Source organism: Archocentrus centrarchus, chromosome 13, assembly GCF_007364275.1.
Source record: "Archocentrus centrarchus isolate MPI-CPG fArcCen1 chromosome 13, fArcCen1, whole genome shotgun sequence".
In the NCBI taxonomy this organism is placed as follows: Eukaryota; Metazoa; Chordata; class Actinopteri; order Cichliformes; family Cichlidae; genus Archocentrus; species Archocentrus centrarchus.
In genome coordinates, this window is record NC_044358.1 from 24340500 (window position 1) to 24365319 (window position 24820).

General features: G+C 43.5%; 2 protein-coding genes across 2 annotated transcripts in view; one reads left to right on the forward strand and one right to left on the reverse strand.

Moving 5' to 3' along the window:
- The window catches only part of sipa1l3 (signal-induced proliferation-associated 1 like 3), an 82291-nt gene extending 66859 nt beyond the window's left edge, over positions 1–15432 (forward strand). The window contains 16 exon segments of the mRNA XM_030743848.1: positions 3075–3099; positions 3101–3167; positions 3170–3307; positions 5494–5506; positions 6003–6182; positions 6834–6877; positions 6880–6957; positions 7321–7430; positions 7529–7977; positions 10454–10681; positions 11520–11682; positions 11762–11936; positions 12042–12191; positions 13566–13692; positions 14039–14120; positions 14829–15432. Coding sequence (XP_030599708.1) covers positions 3075–3099; positions 3101–3167; positions 3170–3307; positions 5494–5506; positions 6003–6182; positions 6834–6877; positions 6880–6957; positions 7321–7430; positions 7529–7977; positions 10454–10681; positions 11520–11682; positions 11762–11936; positions 12042–12191; positions 13566–13692; positions 14039–14120; positions 14829–15011 — 2212 coding nt within the window. The 3' untranslated portion in view covers positions 15012–15432.
- Positions 15433–17869: 2437 nt separating this feature from the next.
- On the reverse strand, positions 17870–22128 carry LOC115790875 (ribonucleoside-diphosphate reductase large subunit-like). Its single transcript, XM_030744872.1, has 4 exons — positions 21889–22128; positions 18940–20921; positions 18298–18486; positions 17870–18214 (listed from the first exon to the last, which is right to left on the reverse strand). Exons 1-4 carry the CDS (start codon positions 21905–21907, stop codon positions 18023–18025), a joined length of 2382 nt encoding a protein of 793 aa, XP_030600732.1. The 5' UTR covers positions 21908–22128; the 3' UTR covers positions 17870–18022.
- Positions 22129–24820: the final 2692 nt, after the last annotated feature.

The window sequence follows — 24820 nt, forward strand, 5'->3', positions numbered from 1 at the left end:
TAGAAGAGAGTGCAGGGACGCTCATTACTCCAACAACAAAAGCCTGGCAGAGATAGTGGCCAGACTCCAATGTTCTGTTATTTTGTGTGGGAGTTGTGAAGAGGCAGCGAGCGAACATAGAGAAAGAACGATTGCATGGCTGAAGAGAAACATGCGAAATGAGGAGACAAATTGAAAGGACTTTGTTTAACAAACTTAATAAAAACGGGAATTAGCTAAAATCCGACTTTCTTTCCTTCTTCTCTCTTCTTTTCTTCTTATATCTGCTCATCTCTGCTATTGTGTCGCTTCCTCTCCTCCTTCACATTATTTATATCTTTTCCCCGCCGGCACCCTTTTCCATCCTTTCATCCACACGAGGCCTTGATTGAGACAGAATAACAAGACCTTATGGGACACTGATGTGGTGTTACTGAGAGTGAAAAAATAACCACTGTGTGTGTGTGTGTGTGTGTGAGTGAGTGTGTGTTTGTGTGTTTATGACAGAGAACCAGAGCTCCTAAATACAGTAATTGTGTCAGGCTGTGTGATCGCACAGTGGTTAGATTTCTTTAATGCTGGAGGCAGTTTTAATTACACCAACTTAAATCCCTTTGACACACACATGCACGCACGCACACACGCACAGACAACACACGGGTACTGTGGCATTGGAGCAGCTGATAATTAGAGTCTTGTATTTTCATTCTTCCTCTCTCTCCCCATCTGACTCATTTGGGCTTTGGTGTGTGCCAGGCAAAGCAGATTGCACGAGATTAAAGCCTGGATTCTGCAGTAGAAAAGAGACCACAAAAATATAGAAAATAAATAAATAAGGTGAAGTGATAGTGGAAGTGATTAATTAAAAATGCACGCCCTGTGCGAATGAAAAGGACAGGAAAAGAGGGAGGGAGGGAGAGAGGGAGCGAGAGGAAGGCAGGGTTGAGTGTTTTGAGCTGGAGAGGCAGAGAAGCGTTGGGTGAGGAGGACGGTCTCAACACCGCTGAGAGTTAGAGTGGGTGGAAGAGAAAAAGAAAGAAAAGGAGACAAAGTTGGAAGGGTTTTGTTGCCATTCTTTCTCTCGCTTGAGCGTGCAAGATGGACGGCTACAGCAAGAAAAGGTGTGACTGACTGATGTTAGTGTGTGTTTGACTGTGTGTGCGCGTGTGGCACGGGCCTCCAGCTGTGTCACCTCAGCAAGCGTGATGGGAGGACACGAATGCCGACAGATTTAGACTCTGCTCTCTCTAAGGTTGTGCTCTCTCCCTGTGTTTGTATGAGCCAGCACTGCTGTTATGTAACTGTATTTCAATACCACTTGATAGACTTATTCGGTTTTAATTCAAATATCCTGACACACATGTGCATTGATTTGTGTATCTTTTGGTTTCATGCAGTGTCATTTGAAATCAGATGTTTGTTATTTCTGAAGACTCTGTGTTGTTTGTGTTTTCCTGTTGGCTTGCAACTAAAACTTGGTTTTCAGGGTGGACAAGTTCAGCTGATTATTTACAAGGTTTAATGTAAAAGAAATGTATTGCCCTGCACATTTTCAAAGCACATTTTCAGTTGCTTTGTCCAAGTAGCACTTCAAACCTCAGATACTGTTTACAGTCAGTTCAACTTTAACATTTAATTCATGATTAAAGCCAATTTTAAGCAAAAACATCTTTGAAGACTTTGGAGAACTATAATGGACTTCTGTTCTGACATTACCGGGCCACATACTTTATAGCCAGCCCCAAAGGAAAATACTCTCTCTCTTCTGAAAACTGTGGTGGATTAATTATTATTAGGATCTAATTTATGTAAGCATAACAGACATTTGTTTATCTAATGATCATAAATAACTGAAAAATGCATAGATTTGTGTCAGATAAGGCAGCAGTGTTATTGTCTGTCTTGTAGCCAGCAATTATACTTACAGCTACAAGCTGTGTCAGCCCTGAAAGGACCATCCTTAGTCAGTGAAAACCCTGATGTTATTTACAAACAGACAAACAAGGCAGTATGCAGATTGTTTAATAATGAAATTATACTACACGTCCTATGTCCCATGGTCTTTACCCAACTCTGCCCTCACTTTAAATCCTCACCTGCTCATTTCCTTTTCTGCCTTCCTCTCTTCATTATCCAGAATGTATATTTGATGCCTCCTTCCCTCCTGCAGTAAGGCTTTGTGAATGAAGTAATTATGACATGTAAAAGCGTGTGCTGGGTGTCGGGTTTAAAGGTTACTGTGAGACCATGGAAAATATTTTGGTTGAGTGTTGTATTGAGTTGATGAGTAAAGAGTGCCTCCCCTCCTGCTGGGAGCTCCATCAGTGATTTCATTGTTGATGAAAAATAAATGCCAGCGTGTCTTCATTAGAGGGCTGTTTCTCCTTACACGCCGTTTTCATTTTTTATTCCAAGAGGGAGCTGAAAGGGTCGATATCTCTGTGATCTTTGGTTTAAAAACAGATTGATACAGTTTCTGCAGGGAAAAGAAATTTGATGCATGATTTTGCAACCTTGAGTTTCTGCAGCTTTGTGCGCTGTTACTACACATATCTGCTGTGTGTACTTAGACTCTGACTCAGGAGCTCTTTGGTGAGATTGGAGGATATTTCTCTCAGTCTCTCTTGCTCACACACACACACTTGACCTCAGTCTCGCAGTTGAAAGATGGAGTCCTGATGTGCCAATAATCGGTTTACTTTCCTCTCTTTCTCCCTCCATTGGTGTCAGGGGAGCTCATTAGTGAGCTCTGTTACATGTCTACTGTGTGTTTGAGCATCCACAAAGCAGTTATGAGAGGACAATAATGTGGAGCATTTGGGAGAGATATATTGAGCCGTATTCACGCACTGAACTCAATAACAGAAACCGCTGTTCTGGTTCAGCTACAGTTCAAGCCTGCAGAGAGGAGGCGCTGCATTTTACTGACCTATGCTGAGGATCAAAAACTATGGATGAAGGCTCTGTAGAGGAGATAAACTTGGAGTTTGGGAGGGGAAACGGTAGCATTTAAATGTCAAGCTTTAAATTCTCTTGCTGTGGTGGATGTTGTCCTCTGTACTGTTCTTATAGACTGTCCTCCTCTGTCTCTGTAGGGGCTGCACATAGGAGTACGAGATGAAAGACCATGGAGCAGAAAGCAGAACCTGAGCCTCTGGCAGCAGGATATCGACCCTCTCCTCGCCAGACTTGCGATGGGAAAGTTCACCTATTCCTCAAGGACTCCACCCCTCAAAACATGCAGCGTGGGCCCCCATTGGCCCCCCACCTCCTCCACTACGCTTACCCAAGGGCTTGGTGCCAGTTCCCTATAGAGAGCCCCAGCACCGTCAACTCCAAGAGGTGAGACTCTGAGCCCAAAGACCTGATTATCTCCACAAGTAGTAAATGTTCCTGCCTGAGATACTGTAGCTGACTGTGATCTTTTACTGGTGACAAGACAAATATTATGGACACAAAAACTAAATATAAACTCCGGACAAGCCAAGTTTTTTAAAATGCATTAAATATTGATGTGGCTAATAAATATTAGGCTAAACACGGGAGAAAACACACAATGCAAAGAATTCAGTGGTACATCTTAGACTGTTTGCTCTCCTTTACTGTCCTATCACTGCACTGTGCTGCCAGCACCAATGAAGCATTGCAGAAAGAATATCACAAACTGCTTATTTCAAAGAAAAAATATGAACCAAACTGCAGTCAGAGAAAATTACACTTCTCGGCTTCCCCTAACTCCAGGTGAAGTGAACAGGTGAGTGCAACTGTTCTAATCAGAGTCCACACCCATAGTACTGTTGCAGTGCGCACACACAAACACATGAATATGCAAAAGGCTCGCATGAATGGCTCCTACACATGTTGTATATAAAACACATCCCAGTTTGGCAGTCTGCTTAAAGTGCAGATGTCTCATCTCTCTCTCTGACATGTCAGTGCTGCTGCCCCACATTGCTGCCTTCTGTTCCAGTATCCACCTGCGCAGTGTGTTCATCACTCCTTTAAATAGTTATCTGACTGAAGTCAAATTTTAATGGAGGAAAATTAAAAATGAGTATGAAAAGTGTTTTAAACATGCTGTATGTAGAAATCTAGAAAAGGAAAACACCACTTCTCTTGTTGCCTTTTTTTTTTTTTAATGTTGTGCTCCTCACCTGATCTGGCCTGAAAAGCTCTGTGAGTGGCAAAATCTCTGTCACAGGCTAGATTTCATAAATACCAGAGCCTGAAGGAGGTGCTGAAGGTAGAGTCAAGTTTCCTTGAATTACAATAAGCTGAAAGGTTTTTATAGACATCTTTGTCTACTGATGACAAAAAGCATGTCACCTACCTCAGCTTTAAGTGCATAATGTATAACCAGTGAGTTCAGTCAGTACCCTTCAGTGTGCCGTGAGGATACATAGAGCATTCACAAATGATAGGTATAGAGATATAATGCACAATATGTGATACATCTTCACAAAGTCTTCCTGACTTAGTGTCCTTGTCCAAACTCTTCAGTCAACCTCGTATTTTCAGTTTTAAATGGTTGGTTGTCATCATCTTATATAGTTAACTACAAAGATGAAAGAGCCAGGAATGAAGCTGCTGCAGCTCTGCAGGTGGTTGTAGATCAATTTACATAAAGAAGAAATGGTTTTATTACATCTTAATAATTGTTCTGTCCTTGCTTATGTTATCTGGTTGAAAGATTTAATATTAAATCACTGAATGAATGTTGGAGTAAAAAGATGTCAGCTGGATGGCTAAATGAAACACAGACTGCCCTCTGCTCCCACAGAGAAGCAACAAAGTACCAGTTTAGTCCTGTCATCAGGATGTTTTGTCACGTCCTGGGCCGTTTGCCCAGCATTTTGTGTTTGGTTTTTATTTTCCTGAGTTTCAGTCCCCAGTTTGTTTTGATGTCTTGTTCCCTTTGTCCCTGTCTCCCCTGTATCTATGGTCTTGGGTCTGTTTTGTCATCTTATTGTTTCCTGGTGTCAAGTCTGCGTCTTTGTCTCCCTCTTCTGTCTTCTGTTTATTTTTGATAGTCGTCCAGCCCCTGTCTGTTGTATTCAGTTTGCTTTCCCCTGGTCCCGTCTTAGTTATCAGTGTCACCTGTGTTCCCACCTGTTTCCTCTTCCCTCAGCAGCCCTTCTGTGTATTTAAGTCCTGCGTTTTCTCTGCCTGTTGTCGCATCGTTGATGTTGTTGCCTCAAGTGGTCCCGTGTTGTGTGTGTCCCTGCGCCCTGGTTTTTGTTATTAGTCCTGGCACCTGTCCAGCCCCAGTATAATTGAGTTTGGCTTTTCCGTTGTCAATAAATCACCGTTTTTGTTACAACCTCTGTCCAAGTCTGCATCTTGGGGTCCTCTCCTGCCTGCCACACACACTCTAGCAATGACATGTTTGTTGAATTTTACTATTTTTGTCACACAAAAGCATAAATATGATAGCCTTCCTGTATGCAGCACCTAAAATCCTCCTGTATAATATTTCACAGCAGGTTTTCCAAGGCAGATGTGTGTGTGGAGTAGCGAATGCCCTCAGGCTAACTCACATGTTATTACTGCACCGTCTGAGCCTGCCAGACTGTCATAAACTTGTGTTGATAGTAAATGATATCCTGGCATCTTGTCTCTCCTAAACGGTGGAAACAATAAGGTTTTTGTGTGTTTTATTACCACTTAAGCAGGTTTTTTTGGGTTTTTTTTGTTTTGTTTGTTTTTTTTTTTGGGAGGGGGGGGGGGGGGGTTGTTTTGTGTGTGTGTGTGGGGGGGGGGGGGGGTGGGGGTTACCAGTCAAATTGTCACAGCCAATATTTTAAATTTGTCAAGCTGAAGTAGGTTACAAATGCCTAAAATAATATTTTAAACTGTTTACAGCCATGTTTTTTGTCTGTTTTGCTCCAGATGACTACCATGTGCACACACCACACTTACTCATTATTTATTTTAAATACCTTTTATTTGTGTTATTGTATCTATCACCTCTCTGTAGTCTGTTTTGTTTCTCTGGATTACCCATCAGCCTTTGTATATTTCAGGCCGGTCAGCTACCCAGAGAACTACTACAGCCTGTCTCCTGCAGGAGGCGACAGGCCCTACAGAAACCCCTCAGCCATCTTCTCTGCACCCTCCTCCGGTCTGGTCAGCCTCCCCACGATGGGGCCACCTGGAATCTCCCCAGGCCCCTTTGTGCGCTACAAACCTCACCCGACAGGTGTGTGCATGTGTGTGTCTGTGTCTGTGTGTGTGTGGTCTTTAACCTCCGAGCTCTCCTCTGTCACTCCCTTGATCTTGATCAAGCATGTCTGATTTTAACTGCTTTGTGTGCTAAAGGTGGATTATATTGGTTTATATCAGAGGCTGAATAGTGCGGCACAGCCAGGTCTGCAGTTAGACGTGTATGAACACACTGTCTCCCAGAGGAAGGATCTGTTGTGTGGGTGGCTCTTCCTCACACTGTGGAGGTTGATAACATCTCACCCAACCAGAGAAACGTGTTTTATTCAACCGCCATGGGGATGCAAAGCAGAAACTGAAAATCTCCTCTGTTAGTCAGAAGCATTATATTTTTACAGCTGGGGATTTCAGTGCGTCTCGTTTACTGTAATTATTTCTGTTTCATGGTGTTTAAATGTTGCAGTTTAGTAGCTATACGTCTTATTTTATACAAAGGGGTTTTGGTCCATTTCCAGAATTATAAAATGTATTTTTGTTTTTCAAATGGTCAGAAATAACAGGGGAATTCAGACTTGTGTTAAGTAAAGTAGAACAGACTCACCACCTTAAATATGTGCAGTTCCAGAGGCTAGGAAAAACCCTTTGAAAAGGTCTGTGTATATCAATAACTGTTTCTCCCATTGTCCATGTAGATTTGGAACAGGACAGCGCCCCCTGCTGCTGTATGATCCCCACCTAGTGTCGATGTCACCTCTAGTGGAGAGTCTTCCTCAGGCTTCACCAGCCAGGAGAGTACCATGGAGCGCAGCAAAACAGGTACACCACCTTCAGAAAGGAAATGCTAAATAAGGTGCTGACTTTATGCATTAGTTTTATTAAATAAGCGACTCTTTACTAACATATTCACCATATCAATGTAAAAGCTTAAAACAATGTTATTTGATTTTATGCTTTAAAAGCGTGTGGTCATTGCTCAGCAGACTTGAGGCAGCTGAGTGTGATTTTAGTGTGAGGGGGTAGGTCAGTGTTTAAATGTGCTATAAGTATTTAATCCTCTTTGACAGCCGTGGACGTTCAGTGTGATTTGTTATAATCCCGAGTGTGTGTGTGTGTGTGTGTGTGTGTGTGTGTGTGTGTGTGTGTGTGTGTGTGTGTGTGTGTGTGTGTTTTTGTATCCAGAGCCTCTCTGGCATGTCCCAGCGTCTCGAGGACCAGGTGGTGGAGGGGGGCAGAGGAGACTGCCCAGACAGGATGTCCCAGGCAAAGACTCTCCAAACAGACACTCGAAGGTCAGACTCAACATCTCTTTCTTGTTTTGTTTTTTTTTTTCCTCATCGTTCACCTTCACGCTGAGTGTATCTGACTGTTGTCTCTGTGTCCTGTGTAGGGTGAGACTCAGTACTCCAGCCACTCCAGCAGCAACACCCTGTCCAGTAACGCCTCCAGCTGCCACAGCGACGAGCGCTGGTTCGACGGAGGAGCTGGAGGAGAGCGAGGAGGCGTGGGTTGCCTGGGTGAGCCGCTGGCTGATCCTGACCCCGACCTTCTTAACAAGGGCGGGTCCAACGACAGCGGCATCGATGGCTCAACCCACTACGGCAACAGTCGCCACAGTAACATGTCCAACAACCAGTCTCACAAGGCCATGCACAGCTCTGCAACCTACAGCGGCATCCAGGAGCTGTCCGTGGGAAGGAGCAGCGGCGGGGGGGAGGCGAAGAGACGAGAGTCTTCGCCCATCATACCAGCTGCGTCCAATCAGAACAAAGGGTACAGGACGAGGACGTTCCCTCCTCCTGGCTCCAGCGCTGATAAAATGGACGCTTTCAAGCCCAGGTAAGAGACAAACTCCCTGATGAGATGCATTGTTTACAGCTTGTTTTGTGAAGTTTGTAGCAACATTAACCTCAATGAATGTCACAGCAGATTCAGCACAAATATGCAGCAACTTTTATTGTAAACAGAGAGTTAATCTTAGTTTTAGGCTTAGTTTTTTTAGAATTCATGTACTTATTAATAACATTTTTTAGGGGTTGTTAGTTTATGTCGCACTGATATGATAACATTAAAATGTTCAATACTAAATGAAATGTAGCGTAAATGTAGGATTATGGCCTTCTAATCCTTGTGAAACATACAGATCATCATGTGATTTCTAGCGCTGGTGGTTTTGTAACTGTCAGGGCTGTGATATAAATGCACGCAGGCATTCAACACACAAACCTCCACTGGCTTCAACCACTCTGTGCTGGATTAAAGCAATCTATGCTGAAACTCTGAGTCCCATCAGCTCTAATTTTGTAGTCTGTGCATGTGACGTGTCGTACCATGATCAAGATGTATAACCCCAATTCCAAAAAAACCAGAATGCAATAATTTGCAAATCTCATAAACCCATATTTTATTCACAGTAGAACATGGAAAACATCAAATATTTAAACTGACTCATTTTGCTGTTTCATGAAAAATATTAACTCTTTTTGAATTTGATGGCAGCAACACATTGCAAAAAAAATTGGGGGCAGAAGCAACAAAATGCTGGAAAAGTAAGGGGTACAGCTGGAGGAACTAATTAGGTTAATTGGCAACAGGTCAGTAACATGATTGTGTATAGAAAGAGCATCTTAGAGAGGCAGAGTTTCAAGGAGTAAAGATGAGCACAGGTTCGCCTGTCGCAAAAGACTGCATCTACAAATTGGGGAACACATTTCGGAATAATGTTCCTCAACATAAAATTGTGAAGACTTTGTACCTTTTGATGATATGATGCATAGCAGATGATGGGATATTCAGAGAATCTGGAGAAATCTCTGTGCACAAGGGACAAGGCAGAAAATTGCATTACCCATGAGCTTCGGGCCCTCAGGCCACCCTGCATTAAAACCAGGCCTATGTGGAAATCACTGTCTGTGAACACAGTTCCCTGTGCCATCCACAAATGCAGGTTAAAGCTCTATTGTGCAAAGAAGAAGCCATATGTGAACATGATCCAGAAACACCCGCCGTCCTCTCTGAGCCAAAGCTCATTTAAAATGGACTGAGGCAAAGTGAGAAAATGTTCTGTGGTCAGACAAATTGAAATTTGAAATTCTTTTTAGAAAACACGGACTCTGCATCCTCTGGACTAAAGAGGAGAGAGAGAGAGAGATGATCCACTGTATTATCAATGCTCAGTTCAAAAGCCTGCATCTCTGATAGTATAGTGGGCTCCATTAGTGCCTATGGAACTGGCTGCCTGAACGTCTGGAAAGGCAGCATCAGTGCTGAACTGTACATACAGGTTTAGAGCAACATACGCTCCCATCCAGACATCTTTTTCAGGGAAGGCCTTGCACATTTCAGCAAGACGATGCTAAACTGCATTCTGTAGGTATTCCAATAGCATGGCTTCATAGTAGAAGAGTCTGGGTGCTGAAGTGACCCACCTGTAGTCCAGACTTTTCACCAGTTGAAAACATTTGGTGCATCATCAAATAAAAAATACAACAAAGAAGACCCAGGACTGTTGAGCAGCTAGAATCCTACATCAGACAACAATCGGAAAGTCCACAGCTGGTCTCCTCAGTTCCCAGATGTTTACAGACTGAAGAATAAGAGGGGAAGCTACACAGTGGTAAAAGTGGCCCTGTGTTAACTGTTCTGAGACATGCTGCTGCCAACAAATTCAAAATTAGCTTATTTTTTCTTACATAGTTTATTTTTTTATTTTAAACATTTGATTTGTTTTAATGTTTGATTTTTCCTATGTCCTTGTGTATAAAATATATGTTTAGGAGATTTACAAATCATTACATTCTGTTTTTATTTACATTTTATGCAGCATCCCAACTTTTTTATTTTTATTTTTTGGAATTGGGGTTGTAAAATAAAAGCAGTTTAAAATGATTTGCAGCAGGTGAAGTTCTGGAGAAAATATGTTATGTTGTGGGTTGTTTTGGTTAGAGGAGTGAGGGCCTCTGTGATATTTAGGTCAGTTGCATAAATGTGATGTTTCATTCCAGATGTTAATTAGCTTGTTTTGCACTAGATGTTAATTGGTTTGTTGGATAAAAGACATTTCAGATGCTGCAGTATGAAGAGCAGCAGGGCAGCATACACGAGTTTAGAAATTGTGGTCGTACTAGTTCATAACTCTTTGCTGTTTATTTTTGTTGTTTGAGCGTGTTATCAGGAGAGTAATATTGTATTATGTTACTAACTGGACAGTCTTATCTTAATCAGAGAAGTAAAGTAAATAAAAGTAAAGTTCATAGAAGTAAAAGACAGATGTAGCTTTCTTCCAGGGTCTGACTGTATCTATGTGTCCTTCAAGGGCCTACACACCGCAGGGTTACAAAACTCCAGTGGAGAAAGCGCAGCCCGTTCGAGCCTCTACCACAACGCCCACTTCAGCTCAGTTAAGCTCCACCCCTCTCTCCAGCTCCGCCCCCAAGTCCTCTTACGTCAAGAGCACACCGAATGCCTGGCAGCCAGAAGACTGCAACCCATCACCTTCAAACTCAACCACGGCGTCGAGCTCTGACAGCAACAACAGCAAGAAGTAAGACGGAGAGCCTCACGAGATCAGCCCTGATGTTTGGTGGTTCTCCCTGGATAGAAATGATTTTTAAGCACCTCCTTTTCTACCAAAAATAATAATATAGACGTCCATTTATCAGACCTCATACTCAAAACAGTGGTGCACAAAATTAAATATTTGATTAATTGTAAGAAGTTTTTGATTAATTGTACAAATTTATTTGTTTAAAATTTAATTTTTAGTCTTGCTTCTAATTTGTAATATGGTATTAAGTTTTAACTGTTAGTTGCCTCCATGGAAAATATATACTGTAAACACCGTGGCATTTAAGTGCTGATCAATAAAATACAACAAGCTTTTTATGTCTTTTAGAAAGAGAAACTCACAGAAAGGCAGGGAAGGAGCGGAGATGTGATAAGGGGACCAGGATGGAATTGAACCTGGGCACTGCAGTTAGGACTTGCCTTATAGCACACTGATCGTGCACTCTGCCAGTTAAATTATGAGTGTCTCTCACATCATCTTTGTAACATCTGTCTTGTTTTTCTGACTTAAAAGCATATCAACACAACATTTGGAACATCTTCCTTAATCCATATTTCCGACCACCCTAAACAAAACAATGTCCATTTCAAATCCTTTGACTTGCCTTTATTTTTTCTGTGATGAATCCATCCAAAGTGCTTTGAGTTTTGATGATGTAAAACTCTCGTATAATTCACAAAACAAACACTGGAGGATAATGTAAACAGTGCAAAGCTGAGCATAGTTTGTTACTGTGGAGAGAAGCAGGAAGAAGTCTTAAATAAAAGAAGAGCATTTATTTGTGTTTTTTCGTTCTCATATCTTGTGTCTCCAGGCAGGTGGACACAAATTCAAAGAACGTGTTTGGACAACCTCGACTGCGAGCGTCACTAAGGGACCTGCGCTCCCCACGACGGACGTATAAAAGCACCATCGAAGACGACCTGAAGAAACTGATCATCATGGACAACCCAGGAGAGATGCCACAGAGAGACCCAGTGAGCATCATGCTGGTGGATTAAATCAGTTTTCCTCTCATGAGCGCACAGCCCTGACCTCTGACCTTTCTTCCTGCAGTCTCCCAGACGCACCCTGCAGCGCACCTTTTCAGACGAGTCGCTGTGCAGCGGGCGGAGGGACTCCAGCTTCGCCAGCTCTGAGAACCAGGCGGCTCCCACCGACGTGCTCTTCACCTGCACGTTGCCCACACGCAAACACGCCGGCTCCTCCAACCACATGCAGAGCAAGAAGGGTGAGCATTTAAGACTCTTTCACAAGCAGCTCACCATGATTAAAGCGATCCTGCTGTGATCGTGTTCAGATTATTAATCAGATTCTTGACGCCGTTGTCCCACAGTGCCGCTCTCTGCATCCGAGCTGTCTCTGACCGAAGTGAGAGACAAACTACCCCCTCTGAGGAGGCTCGATCCTGGCATGATGCCCCTCCCCGACACAGCCTGCGGGCTGGAGTGGTCCAGCCTGGTCAACGCTGCTAAGGCCTACGAAGGTGGGGATAGAAATATTTCAGCAATACATCTGTTGACCCAAAGGTCAACGCAGGATCTTAAATGTAACATAATCTGCTTTATGAGTGGTGAGCTAACCGGCCTGTTTCCAGGCGGGTTAGCTGGAAACAGGCAGTTTAGAAAAAGCATCACTCTTGGGCCAACTAAGATTTCGTTTTGGACGTTAAGCTTCGGATCAGGATCCAGACCACACATCAACACGATTAACTTCCTGTTGTTGATGGGTCATCTCAGACCTCTGAAGTTTTATCCATTTTTGGTGTCTTCTTGCTGCCGTATGACACCATTTGTCTCTGCCTATTAGGAACCCTTAATATGTATTTTTCAAAGCTCACTGTTTAGTTTCAGCTTTTGTTTACATGCAAAGTTGTAGCAGTGCTGTACTTTAAAAAAAAACAAAACAAATGGTTCAGCATGGTTTATCATCCTTACATGGCAACTCGCTAGCTAACCTACTGCTAGCCTCTAACTCCTCCAAACCCCATAAATCCTGTTTTTCACAGATGGTTAACTTTATTGTGACAGCTGGGAGAGCAGCCACACTGATCATTTTTTTGGACCTGAAAGAATTTGGACTTTTAACATTCAGTGGTGCCTCAGTGCTTTTTTGTATTTGGAAATTGATGGGAGGTTTCAGACCACTCAGATTTAACAAGCGGACATTTTTTCTAATGCGTGTAAAATGTTAAAACCCAGAGAGACGTATTATATAGGCATTTACCACTTCTCTGTTACTTGACACTCCCGGGAAGGACACTGGATTTGGGCGTTTATCTGCATCCGTGTTTCTTTTCTGGGCGTTTCCGCTGTCTCGTATCCTCTTCTGCCACAAAGCCCGACTCCAAACAAACGCTTGATCCTTGGTCTTACCTGCTGCCTTGTCGACCTCTGACTGTGCAGAATGACTGTGGCTTGTGTATTCTGAGGGATGATGAAGTAAAAAGACTTGTTCATGCAGCTTTTACAATAAAAATATGAATGCTTATTTGTATAATTATATGTATTATAGAATTTTAGTAGTTTGACAGACAAACAAAAGGAGCATAATAGAATCAGGCTGCACTGTCAACAGTTATAGGAACAGAAAAATCACACAAGCAGTTAAAAAAAACAGCAAGACAATAAAAGAGGACAAAAAGAAGAGGCGACATGACGTGATTTTATGAGCCTCGTCTCCTCGAGCCGTGTGTCGTTCCACAGCAGAGGGGCCCTGATGGGGGGGGGGGGGGGGGGGGGGCATGACCACCTTTAGAAGGCTGCACTCAAATGGGGTTTGAGAGCATTGCTTTGGTTTTGGCGACGTGTTTTATGTGGAGAAAGCTTTTGGAAAACCCAATCATGCGTCTCTTTTGCAGCACAAAGAGCGGTTTCTCTCTTCTCGCTGACTGAGTCGCAGCTTGGAGGTCCAGATATGAGACCGGCCATCAGTCCAGTCCAGTTTCAGACTCCTCAGACACCACGGACCACACCCACATTAAGCAGGTAGGTCAGCCTCTCTGTCAGAGAGATGGAGAAGAACATGTGAAGAAGTGCAGAGCGCGCCTGTAAATATTCACGTTTTCATTTGTCACTACTGCCACCTGGTGGTAGCTTATCAGAGGGTTTATTGAAGATGAAGCTGTTCATAATTAAACTAGTAAAACCAGTTTTCCCTGATCACCTGCAACATGCACAACAACAGTGTGTTTTGTCTGTAGCGTACTGGAATCATTGTATCTATATCTATGCAAAATAACACGTGTGTGTGTGTGTGTGTGTGTGTGTGTGTGTGTGTGTGTGTGTGTGTGTGTGTGTGTGTGTGTGTGTGTGTGTGTGTGTCGCTTTACAGCGATGAGGTGCCCAATGACCTGTCTGGTCGGCTCTACCACCTGGAAGTGATGCTAAAGCAGCTGAACAGTGACCTGGAGAAAGTGAGAGCTTTTGTTTTGTTTTTAAAGCATGAACCCTCTGAGGTCTAACTCACACCCTGTTTTGGAGGACAGCACAAAAGAGTTTAATGTTTAACTAATGTTTAATGTGTCTTTCTTTTTTCTTTCATTTTTTTTTCACTGGGTCATACGTTAATAGATTTGTATTTCAAAGTCTGACTTTTCCAAAGTGATAAACATGTAATACTCGTCTGCAGTGGTACCCTGCGGCTTTGACATAAAACCAGTCAAATGTGAACATGAAAATGAATTTTATGTCATTTTTAATTGGCTCATGCTTTATTGGTTTTTAGGAGCTCATGCCATGGCGAGGCGTCTGTCTGTCCTTAATTCACAAGAATCGTTATGAAACCTGCACACCATCATCCACTACTGGGCCTAAACATGCTTACAATGATTTTGTTTTGTTTGTAGTAAAAAGTAAACAATTTCCATAGTTTTTGTCCTATTACTTAATAAATGGTGGCGTTATTGTAATCAAAATACCAAGTTAAAGTACCAAATAATCAAAACTAACCAACAGCAGAGTCAAATGTTGTTAAAGACTTTAATTTGTCAATGATGTTGACAGGTTAATTCATATTTATCCCCTTCACTATAAGGCTCACGTGCTTTTTGTGGCTGTGTACAGATTTTCTTTGGTCTTCTGATAACTGAACAGCTGTTATTTCTCCTCTTTTCCATTACCAGGAGAAGCAGGATAAAGTCGTCTTACTCGCTGAGATGGCCAACTTGAGACAGAACAACCAGCGCCTGCAGGAGGAAAGCCAGACAGCCAGCGAGCAGCTGCGCAAATTCAGTATGCTTTTGACCAATCTCAAGCCAGGAAGCGACCCCGAGGCTCGCTCCTTAGCCGACTCACAGAGGGAGTGACCGACCGCTGAGGAAGAAGAAGAGGAAGAGTGTGAGATTCAGGCCAGAGGGAGGGCCCAGCTTGAGAAAAATATGCTTTCAGTTCCCATGATTCCTTGCACTCACGGGGGTGGCAGAGGGGGACACCATGATGTCACACTCAGCTTCCACTGGACTGCCTTAAACCAGAAAGAAAAAGATCTGGATTTTTGTAAAACCCTTCCAGTAGAGACCCTTCCTCTCTACACTCTCTACACCCTGAGCCTGTTTATTTTTCTAACTGAAGTGCAAACGTCTGAATATTTGTCATATGGTGTAAATATATCTGCTACTATGCCGGAGGAGCGAGCAGGAGATCCTGACTGTTATAGAGAACACTTCATCACCTGGAGAGGCCTAATACTGTTCCTGCAGCCAATCAGCCAAAAAAAAAAAAAAAAAACGAGACTGCATCTCCCAGAATGCACTAGAAGAGGGGAAGCTCTACAGATGTGGTACTGTAGATAGATGCCTGTGTGGTACAATTCTCATGTATCAATATTATCGACATTGTACTGATATTGTATAAGAGACGTACTAAAGAGGTGTGTGTGTGTGTGTGTGTGTGTGTGTGAGAGAGTGAGAGAGTGAGAGAGAGAGAGAGACTGATGGTACAAAGCTGAGATGCATTACAGCACATCAGTGTTGGTGCTGCAGATGTATTTTATTCCTCTGACGTATGTGTGTTTGTGCGTGTGGACAGCTGAGTGATGAACAAACCTGTTTACTGTAATCTGAACCCTGTGGGCCACGCGATTTTCCTGCCCTCCGTTTACATGGGTGACCTGCAGCCCACGGATGTGAATCAAGCCATCATCGTGTTGCGAGTAAATGGTCACAGAGCTCAGCGATGCAGCGGCGTCATGTCTCCAACACAGAGCGGTGTCCTCTGCAGTACCCTGTCATCTCAGACCTAAATGTACTGATAGTTGCTTTAACCTTCAGTGGGTCCTTCTTTGGTTTTTAGTTGCAGCATTTTGAGAGTTCCACTTGCCTGCTTTCTGGTGAAGCACATTGTAGTAACAAAAGAAAAAGACATGAAGTATTTATGATTTTTACTATGAAGTAATTAGGAGAAAAGATTAATGTGGTTAATAAGTGGTCGGTGTAGGCCAACATGAGCCCGATTTGTAACTTATTGTTAATAAATCGTGTATAAAAGCCTCACCAAGAAAGCAAATAAGTGTATTTCCTCAAAGTACACCAAGAAATACACTATGAATTGGAATTCTTAGTGTATTTCTTATCTTGTGAAGCTCCAGCTGTGTGAGCTCATAGTAAACATTTACTGTACCTGAAACTCACCTCTTCACACCAGGACAGGTGTGTTTGTATGTGAGGGTTATTCCTGTGTTCACAAAAGACTCCCTTTATTCTACTACAGAAATGTGTTTTTGGATGCTGGCAGTAAATGGACAATACCCCCCCCCCCCCCCCCCCCCCCCCCCCGGATTAAAACCGTACTGAACTCTCATCTCTCTGATAAAACAGGTTTCTCTTTAACTGGATCTGTTTAAAGTTTCCGCTCAGGTTCCTCAGGATGCTGTTAATGACACTTGACCATCATACGGGGGGGAGGCTGGTGATGCGATGACAGATGTTGCCCTGCTGTGTGCACCGTTGTCCCTTTAATATTTCTGGGTGTGTTTTAGTTAGCAGGATGTTTTTTTTTTTCTGGATAAGCCAAAAACAGACTTTTGTCTCACTGACCCCAAAGGGCACGAGCTGAACGGATAACTGCCACCTTCTCCTGCTGCTCCCCCTCTCTGCATCTGCTTTAAACCTACCACCTCCTTTGGGGCGGGGGGGGGGGGGTTGTTGTTGTCATCCCAGTTTTTTGGTTGAACAATTCAGGCTTTAAGCAGCTTCAGTCGGGTTCCTGTTATTAAGATGCCCTTCATCCACACAGCTCCGCAGGTGTAGCTGTGATTTTAGTGTCTTTGAGTCTTAATCTTTAGTTTGCTGATGTCAAAGGGGCACGGTTTCTTTCTTTCTTTCATATATATAAATATATAAAACTTATGTATAATTTTAAGCTATTTAAAGCATACACAAGGACCCCTGTTGAACAAATCCAATAATGCATCATTACTGGTAATATTGTATGACTTTTTCTTTTTTTAGATGTTAATATTTTTATAATTTATTTTTGACATGTTGGCCACTGTTGCAGACAGTAGTGAAAATGAGAGGGTACTGTGTGCTTTTTGTTTTCCTTCTGATTTCAGCGCATACTTATTTCTATTTTTTCTTTCCGTTTCCTCGAGCTTCATCGCTCCTCTTTCCATCGATGTTTCCTGCGTTCAGCGGGAGTACCTGAAACAAGGGTTTGGTTTTCTTTGGGTTGTAATAACTTGTACATTTAAAAGTGTAAATTATGTTTTCATGATTTTATAAAAAATATATTAAAAATAACTCAAAACATTTGCTGGTTTTTGTTCTTGATTTTGTTTTAATATATTTAAAAAAAAAAAACAGCTGTGGTTGTTTAAAATAACCTTTTGGTGAAACTTAACTGTGAGACTAACGAGTAAATCAGCTGTTAAACGTTTGATCCTGTGAGATCTGCATTTTTGCCTGTTGTGCTCGTACTTTAATTCTCAGCTTTGCATGATGAAAGTTTTTCCTGGTTTTAGAGGAAACAAACTCCTCTCCCTTTAAATGACAGATATGGGGAGAAGAAAAAAAAAACTAAAATCAGGAAGGAGGTAAATAGTTTTTTTGGAGCACTGTAAACAACAGAGGAAAAAACATTAGGTCCACTCCACTTTAATAAATATTGGAGATTTGCTTTGTTTTAGCAATATAAAGCAGATTTCACACAAACATGATTTAACAACTTTCATTTAAAACTTTATTTACTGTTAAAAAAGTGAGATTCTGTGCACCTGAGCGGGGGAAAACAGTCAAGTTTGAACTGTAGTGGAAGCATTTGTAGAAGGTAAGCCCATCAAAGCTTCAGCTGCCGTGCAGTTTCAGCAGGTCGGAGATGTTTAGGATCCGCACATCAGGCACTCGTCCCTGTTCTCCAGAGAGCACACCATGGCTGCCGTGTTGAGCTCTTTGATCTCCTGCTCCGAAGGCTTAGCCGGCTGTCCCTCCTTCAGCTTCTCCTTGTTCAGGGTGAACTGGATGGGGTTGGCAGCGGGCTTCGGCCTCAGGTAATACATGCCAGTCTTTAGACCCTGTGGTGAGAGAGGGGGAGCATGAGTTTAACACCTAACATGTCGATATGGTGAGTTTTCACTCCTCCTGCTCCGACCCTCACCTGTTTCCAGCCATAGAAGTGCATGCTGGTCAGCTTGCCGTAGTTCGGCTCGGCTATGTGGATGTTCAGAGACTGGCTCTGGTCGATGAAGGCGCCACGGTCAGCGGCCATCTTGAGTACTGTTTTCTGGGAGATCTCCCACACAGTTTTATACAGCTGCTTCAAATCATCTGGGATCTTGTTGATGTCCTGTCAAAATAAAACAGCCGCAGTGAGGAGTTGAAACAAGAAAACTTAACCAGCTCTGCATGTTTTTCTTACATGATGGTATTTGGGATGCACAGACTGATTTTTTTTTTTTTTTTTGTGCTATGGAAACAAAAATCATAAGAATAACTGAACTGTGAAAGCACTGGACTGAGATAAGGATTTTCTTTCTTTGTGTTTTCATTTCTTTCTTTACTGATGAAATGTAAGACAAGTTCAGGATTTTTGTAGCTTTTTACTTTTTCATGGAAATGAAATTTTTTTTTTTTTTTTGTATTAAAAAAAAAAAAAAAGTTTGGCAAAAAGAAGTAAATCTTCGTGTGAGCACCTGGAATCTGAAGATGTTTGGCATCTTTTCTTTTTCACTGATCTAATCAGAACCGAGTGAAGCTGTGTGCCATCAGCACCTTGGCTTTGGATCCTGCTGATGATTACCTGAATGGATCCGCTGTGAGCAATCAGCTGGTTCTTCATGTCCTCGCTCCACAGTCCCCTCTCCGTCAGGTCTTTGAGCAGGTGAGGGTTGACGATCTGAAACTCTCCTGACAGCACCCTGCGGGTGTAGATGTTGCTGGTGTAGGCCTCGATGGACTCGTTGTTGCCCAGGATCTGGGCGGTGGAGGCCGTTGGCATTGGAGCCAGCAGCAGGCTGTTCCTCACGCCGTGTTTGGCGACCTTCTCCTTCAGCGCCTTCCAGTCCCACAGGTCTGTTGGCGTCTTCTTCCACATGTCGTACTGGAAGATGCCCTTACTGACCGGGGAACCTTCGTACGTCTCGTAGGGGCCGTGTTCGGTGGCTAACTCACAACTCGCCTCCAGAGCAGCGTAGTAAATGGTCTCAAAGATTTGGATGTTGAGCAGCTGAGCCTCAGGGCTTTCAAATGGATAACGCATCAGGATAAAGGCGTCAGCCAATCCTTGGACTCCAATTCCTATTGGCCTGTGGCGCATATTAGACCTCTTGGCCTCTTCCACTGGGTAGTAGTTTATGTCGATAATCTTGTTTAAGTTTCTGACAATTACTTTGGTCACAGATGCCAGTTTTTTAAAGTCATAAGTCCGCTCAGGTGTGACGTACATGTTCAGAGCGATGGAGGCCAGATTGCAGACAGCCACCTCGTCCTTGCTGGTGTATTCGACGATTTCTGTGCAGAGGTTGCTGCACTTGATGGTCCCCAGATTCTGCTGGTTGCTCTTCCTGTTGCAGGCGTCTTTGTACAGCATGTACGGCGTCCCAGTTTCTGTCTGTGACTCAATGATGGCGTACCACAGCTGCTGAGCCTTCACCACACGCTTGACCCTCCCCTCCTTCTCGTATCTGGTGTAGAGCTCCTCAAACTCCTCCCCCCAGCACTCGTCCAGCCCGGGGCAGTCGGCCGGACACATCAGGGACCAGTCTTCATTATTCTCCACCCTCTTCATGAAGAGGTCAGGGATCCACAGGGCGTAGAAAAGGTCCCTCGCTCGCTGCTCTTCCTTTCCCGTGTTCTTCTTCAGCTCCAGGAAGTCAAACACATCAAAATGCCAGGGCTCCAGGTACATGGCGAAGGCTCCGGGTCTTTTGTTGCCCCCCTGGTCGACGTAACGTGCAGTGTTGTTGTAGACCCTCAGCATGGGGACGAGCCCATTGGAGCAGCCGTTGGTGCCAGCGATGTAGCTCCCTGTTGATCTGATGCAGCTGACCGCTACGCCGATTCCGCCAGCCGATTTGGAGATGAGGGCGCATTGCTTCAGTGTGTCGTAGATGCCCTCGATGCTGTCGTCCTTCATTGCAAGCAGGAAGCAGCTAGACAGCTGTGGCCTGTTGGTTCCAGCATTGAAGAGGGTTGGTGAAGCGTGGGTGAACCACTTCTCCGACAGCAGGTTGTAGGTCTCGATGGCTGCGTCGATATCTGTCCCGTGGATTCCCACGGCCACTCTCATGAGCATGTGTTGCGGCCGCTCAGCCACTTTGCTGTCAATCTTCAGCAGGTAGGAGCGCTCCAGAGTCTTGAAGCCGAAGAAGTTGTAGGAGAAATCTCTGTCGTAGATTATGGCCGAGTTGAGGCGGTCCTTGTTTGCGAGAACAACCTCGAGCGTCTCTTTCGAAATCATGGGGGAGTGGCGTTTGTTCAAAGGGTTGATGTAGTTATACAGGTCCTCCATGACATCGCTGAACACTTTCTTCGTCTCTTTGTGCAGGTTGGAGACGGCGATGCGTGCAGCGAGGATGGCGTAGTCGGGGTATTTGGTGGTGAGAGTGGCAGCAATCTCTGCCGCCAGTGTGTCGAGCTCCACGGTGGTGACCCCGCTGTACAAACCCTGGATCACCTTCATAGTGATCTGGGCTGGGTCAACAAACTCCAAGTTCAGCCCATAGCAAAGCTTCTGGATACGAGAGGTGATTTTATCAAACATGACACGCTCTTGGCGTCCATCTGGAAAACAGAGAAACCGATTTAAATGAGGTTGATTACTGACAACTTTATACCCATTTTAAGGGCATTAACCACTACTGTCATATTATGGGGGTTAATTATAGTTATGCACATTTTAAAAAGGGGAACAACTTATATACACGTTTACTGTGGTGAACAGTCATCATAATCATGACCATGATGTCAATGTATGGACCCACTTCCTCTCTTTTAAGATCAGGCTTAAAACTTTCCTGTTGCACAAAGCTTAATCTGAAAGTAAAGTTTCTTCCCATGAGGCATTTCTTCTCCACTCCTGATGCATTTACCTTCTTCTACTAGAGCACCCTTCCTGTTGAACAAGAAGTTCTTTCTCACCACCATTGCCAAGTGCTGCTCATTGGGATATCCTCCCTCATACTGTACAGTACAGGAAACAAAACTCTGGAAACTAAATTTGAGATAATTAAAAACAAAGTCATTAAAAAAAAAATTAAAGCCAGCCTTCCTACTTATGCTCAGTACATCCAGCACTGCTTCGTATCGGTCAGTGTTTCTCTGTTTTTGTCACTGAGAAATAAAACGATCTTAAAGTGGAAGTGATCATCTTTAAGAACTTCAGACGGTCTCATAAAACCGACCTCCATAAATTCACAACTTTACGTTTTTATAGGTCTTCATGATGTCACACTGACAATCAGGTGTGATGTGAGTTTATGAAACCTTTTGGCGCCATCTGAGACAAAGGCTGAGTCCATGAAGTCAAACTACACTGAAGACAACCCCACCTAAACACATCTAACCTCCACATGACCTGTATGGTGCAGTACTAAACGTCGGTTAACTAGTTTAGGTTAACCAGCTGCTCCCTAACAGGCCGATTCACTGATAAAACACCACAGCAGGCAGCATCACGTAACACCGGCTACTCCGTGATTACCAAAGGACCCAGAAGAAGCTAATTGAGGCCTAATAGCGAGCCACTCACCTCTTTTTACCACATACATGCTGGCGGTCTTAGGTGTTTCTGTCTCCGAAGGGGGGGATCACCAGCTCTCCAGCTACAGGCCGAAGCTCTCCGCGGTATCAACAGCGACCTGCTGGACTCAAACTGATGGTCTGCTCTCAGCAGAAAGGCGCGAATGACACCCAGGAAACCCGCTAACGTCGTATTTGTACGGAAGGCGTCACCGCAGAAGGAAAGAAACGGACAGGCGTATTGGCCAATCAGCAGCAAGAAAAGCGCGGGAGTTCGTGCGTGGGGACCAATTACAGGAGTGCACTGTATCAACTTCCCCTTCGAATCTTGAAATCTGGCGGGACAAAAAAGTAGGCCATTAAAGTGGGTGAAAACAGAAGAGGAGGAAGTTTCCTTTCAGGATCCAATTAAACCATTCAGTTCAGAGGAAAGTGCATCACGTGTTACTAGAACAAAAGGTGACAATATGCGCTGTATTTGACTCAAAATGGAGGAAATTCTCGAGCAAAAACATTAAAACAAGCAAAAATTGGGTTTTGTGTATTTTTTTTTTTTGGGGGGGGTGTCAAAGGCAAACTTTAAGTCGTTCAGTTCCGTGTGGACTTGCAGGAGGAGTAATTTGGGGGTTTCAGGGTCCATTTTAATATTCTGGTTTTGACTTTTAAAACCCTGCACGAGCGTTAGTGAGTTTATACATTCACGATGGCCCAGCGGGTAGGGTGGGTGGATCGAGACAAATATCGATAGTATCCATATCAACGCTGATACCGGTATCGGATCGGGTTTGTCTCCTGTAACGTTGCTCCCGTTCATCAGAAAGGAGACATGTCTGTGCAAACACCTCCTCTCGTGCAGGAACACTGCCTCTCCCCCTCCTCCCTGCTCTGCTGTGATTAGTTCTGCCACTGAGCAGAAACATGTTCATAAATCCACTGCCAGATTTGCTATGTGCCCAGCTGACTGTTTACCTGAAGCGACCCACACTGCTACATTTCAGCAGATTCCTCACGCGGAGTTGCGACTGGAGCTAAAAAATAAACCATCTTTTTTTATTCCCAATCATTCTACAAGCTTTCCGTCAATGTCAAATTCATGAATTAAATTTTTTTTTTTCTAAGTTCCAGTTATACGTCATATATATGATACCAAAATAAAGCTTTTGAAGTTTTCTTTAAAATTAAACAGGTCCCAAAACACTGCCGGTTCTCTCCACAGCGCGTCGCACGAAACTCACCCCAGCTAGGATCTATCCAGGCGAGTTCGTTTGGCCCCATTTTGTGAACGTTGCATGTTCGAGTTGCAGCTGGTCACGTGACGGTGATGCGGCTCTCTGGTTGGTTGCTGGTGTAAACAAAGCCATGTGCTGCATTCAGGGTTTTCATTGTGAAACTGAGATATTTTGGGGCTATTTTCGGACATTTTTTCCGTGGTCAAAATGTGGCTTGGAAGCATTTTTGGACGGTTATATCTTAAAATTTGAACTTCATGTGTCCCTGAAGACTAGTGAAGACTACATATTAGATTAGAAATATATTGTAACGTTGTAAACACACTTCCACAGTCGGCGATGTTCACAACAAAGGTCGTCTTTATTACCAGAAAAACGGCTGCTGTAGGCCACAGCCACGCCAACCACAACTACAACAACGGAACAGCAACACACACACACAGGCAAGCTCTCGGTCTTTTCTCTCTCTCCATGCTGCCTTCACGAACCTCCCGAACAGTCCGAAATCCCACAACATCAACACGCTCTCTAACTAAGAGAATCGCTACAATATGCTTTTTTGCCCCTTCAGAGTCATTTCTTGAAATAAGAGGGTCGCAAAAATGCCACCTGGACCTGTTGACAGCGCTGAAAATAAAATAAAAAAAAAAAAAAAGATTTTTCAACTTCTGTACATTTGAATTTTGAATTGCCATGAACCCGAGCTTGTAAATATGTGATCTATTGATGAGAAAATGGCAATAAATCTGTTTAAATATACTTTATTTTATATGACTTCAAAAACGCTACTAAATACAGTTTTGCGTAGGGCGAAATCAGGGGGTGTACCCCAGGTGTCATATCTCAAAAACCGTAAGAAATATTGACCAGAAATTTTGTATGCTTCTATTGCCAGCAAACTGAAACAAAATAACCACCTAATCTTGACTTTACAATGATATTGAAAATTTGGCTGCCGGTACATACAAACAATAATGCATGTTGGGAGGTATCAGGGACCAAGCTGCCAAGAACAAATAGGCACAGGTATATTTTCAAATTGTGGGTTTTATTATACCCCCAAAAAGAGAAAAGTAATATAAATACAAACTCATGAAAATAAACTATTCTAAGAAATCAATGGGCCATAAAAGAGGTCAACTAAACAAAACTTTGCACACAAAAAATAACCTACCAAGTAAACCTACCAAGACAAGGCAGTTCACCTAAACTTACAGGCCAAACAAGGAGAGCACTGATCAGAGATGCAGCCAAGAGGCCCATGGTGACTCTGGACGAAATGCAGAGATCCACAGCTCAAGTGGGGGAATCTGTCCACAGGACAACTATTAGTCGTGCACTGCACAAATGTGGTCTTTATGGAAGAGTGGCAAGAAGAAAGCCATTGTTAAAAGAAAACCATGAAAAGTCCCGTTTGCAGTTTGCCAGAAGCCATGTTGGGGACACAGCAAACATGTGGAACAAGGTGCTTTGGTCAGATGAGACCAAGATTGAACTTTTTGGGCCAAAATGCAAAACGCTATGTGTGGCAGAGAATTAACACTGCACATCACTCTGAACACACCATCCCCACTGTCAGATATAGTGGTGGCAGCATCATGCTCTGGGGCTGCTTCTCTTCAGCAGGGACAGGGAAGTTGGTCAGAGTTAATGGGAAGATGAATGGAGCCAAATGCAGGGCAGTCTTGGAGGAAAACCTGTTGGAGTCTGCAA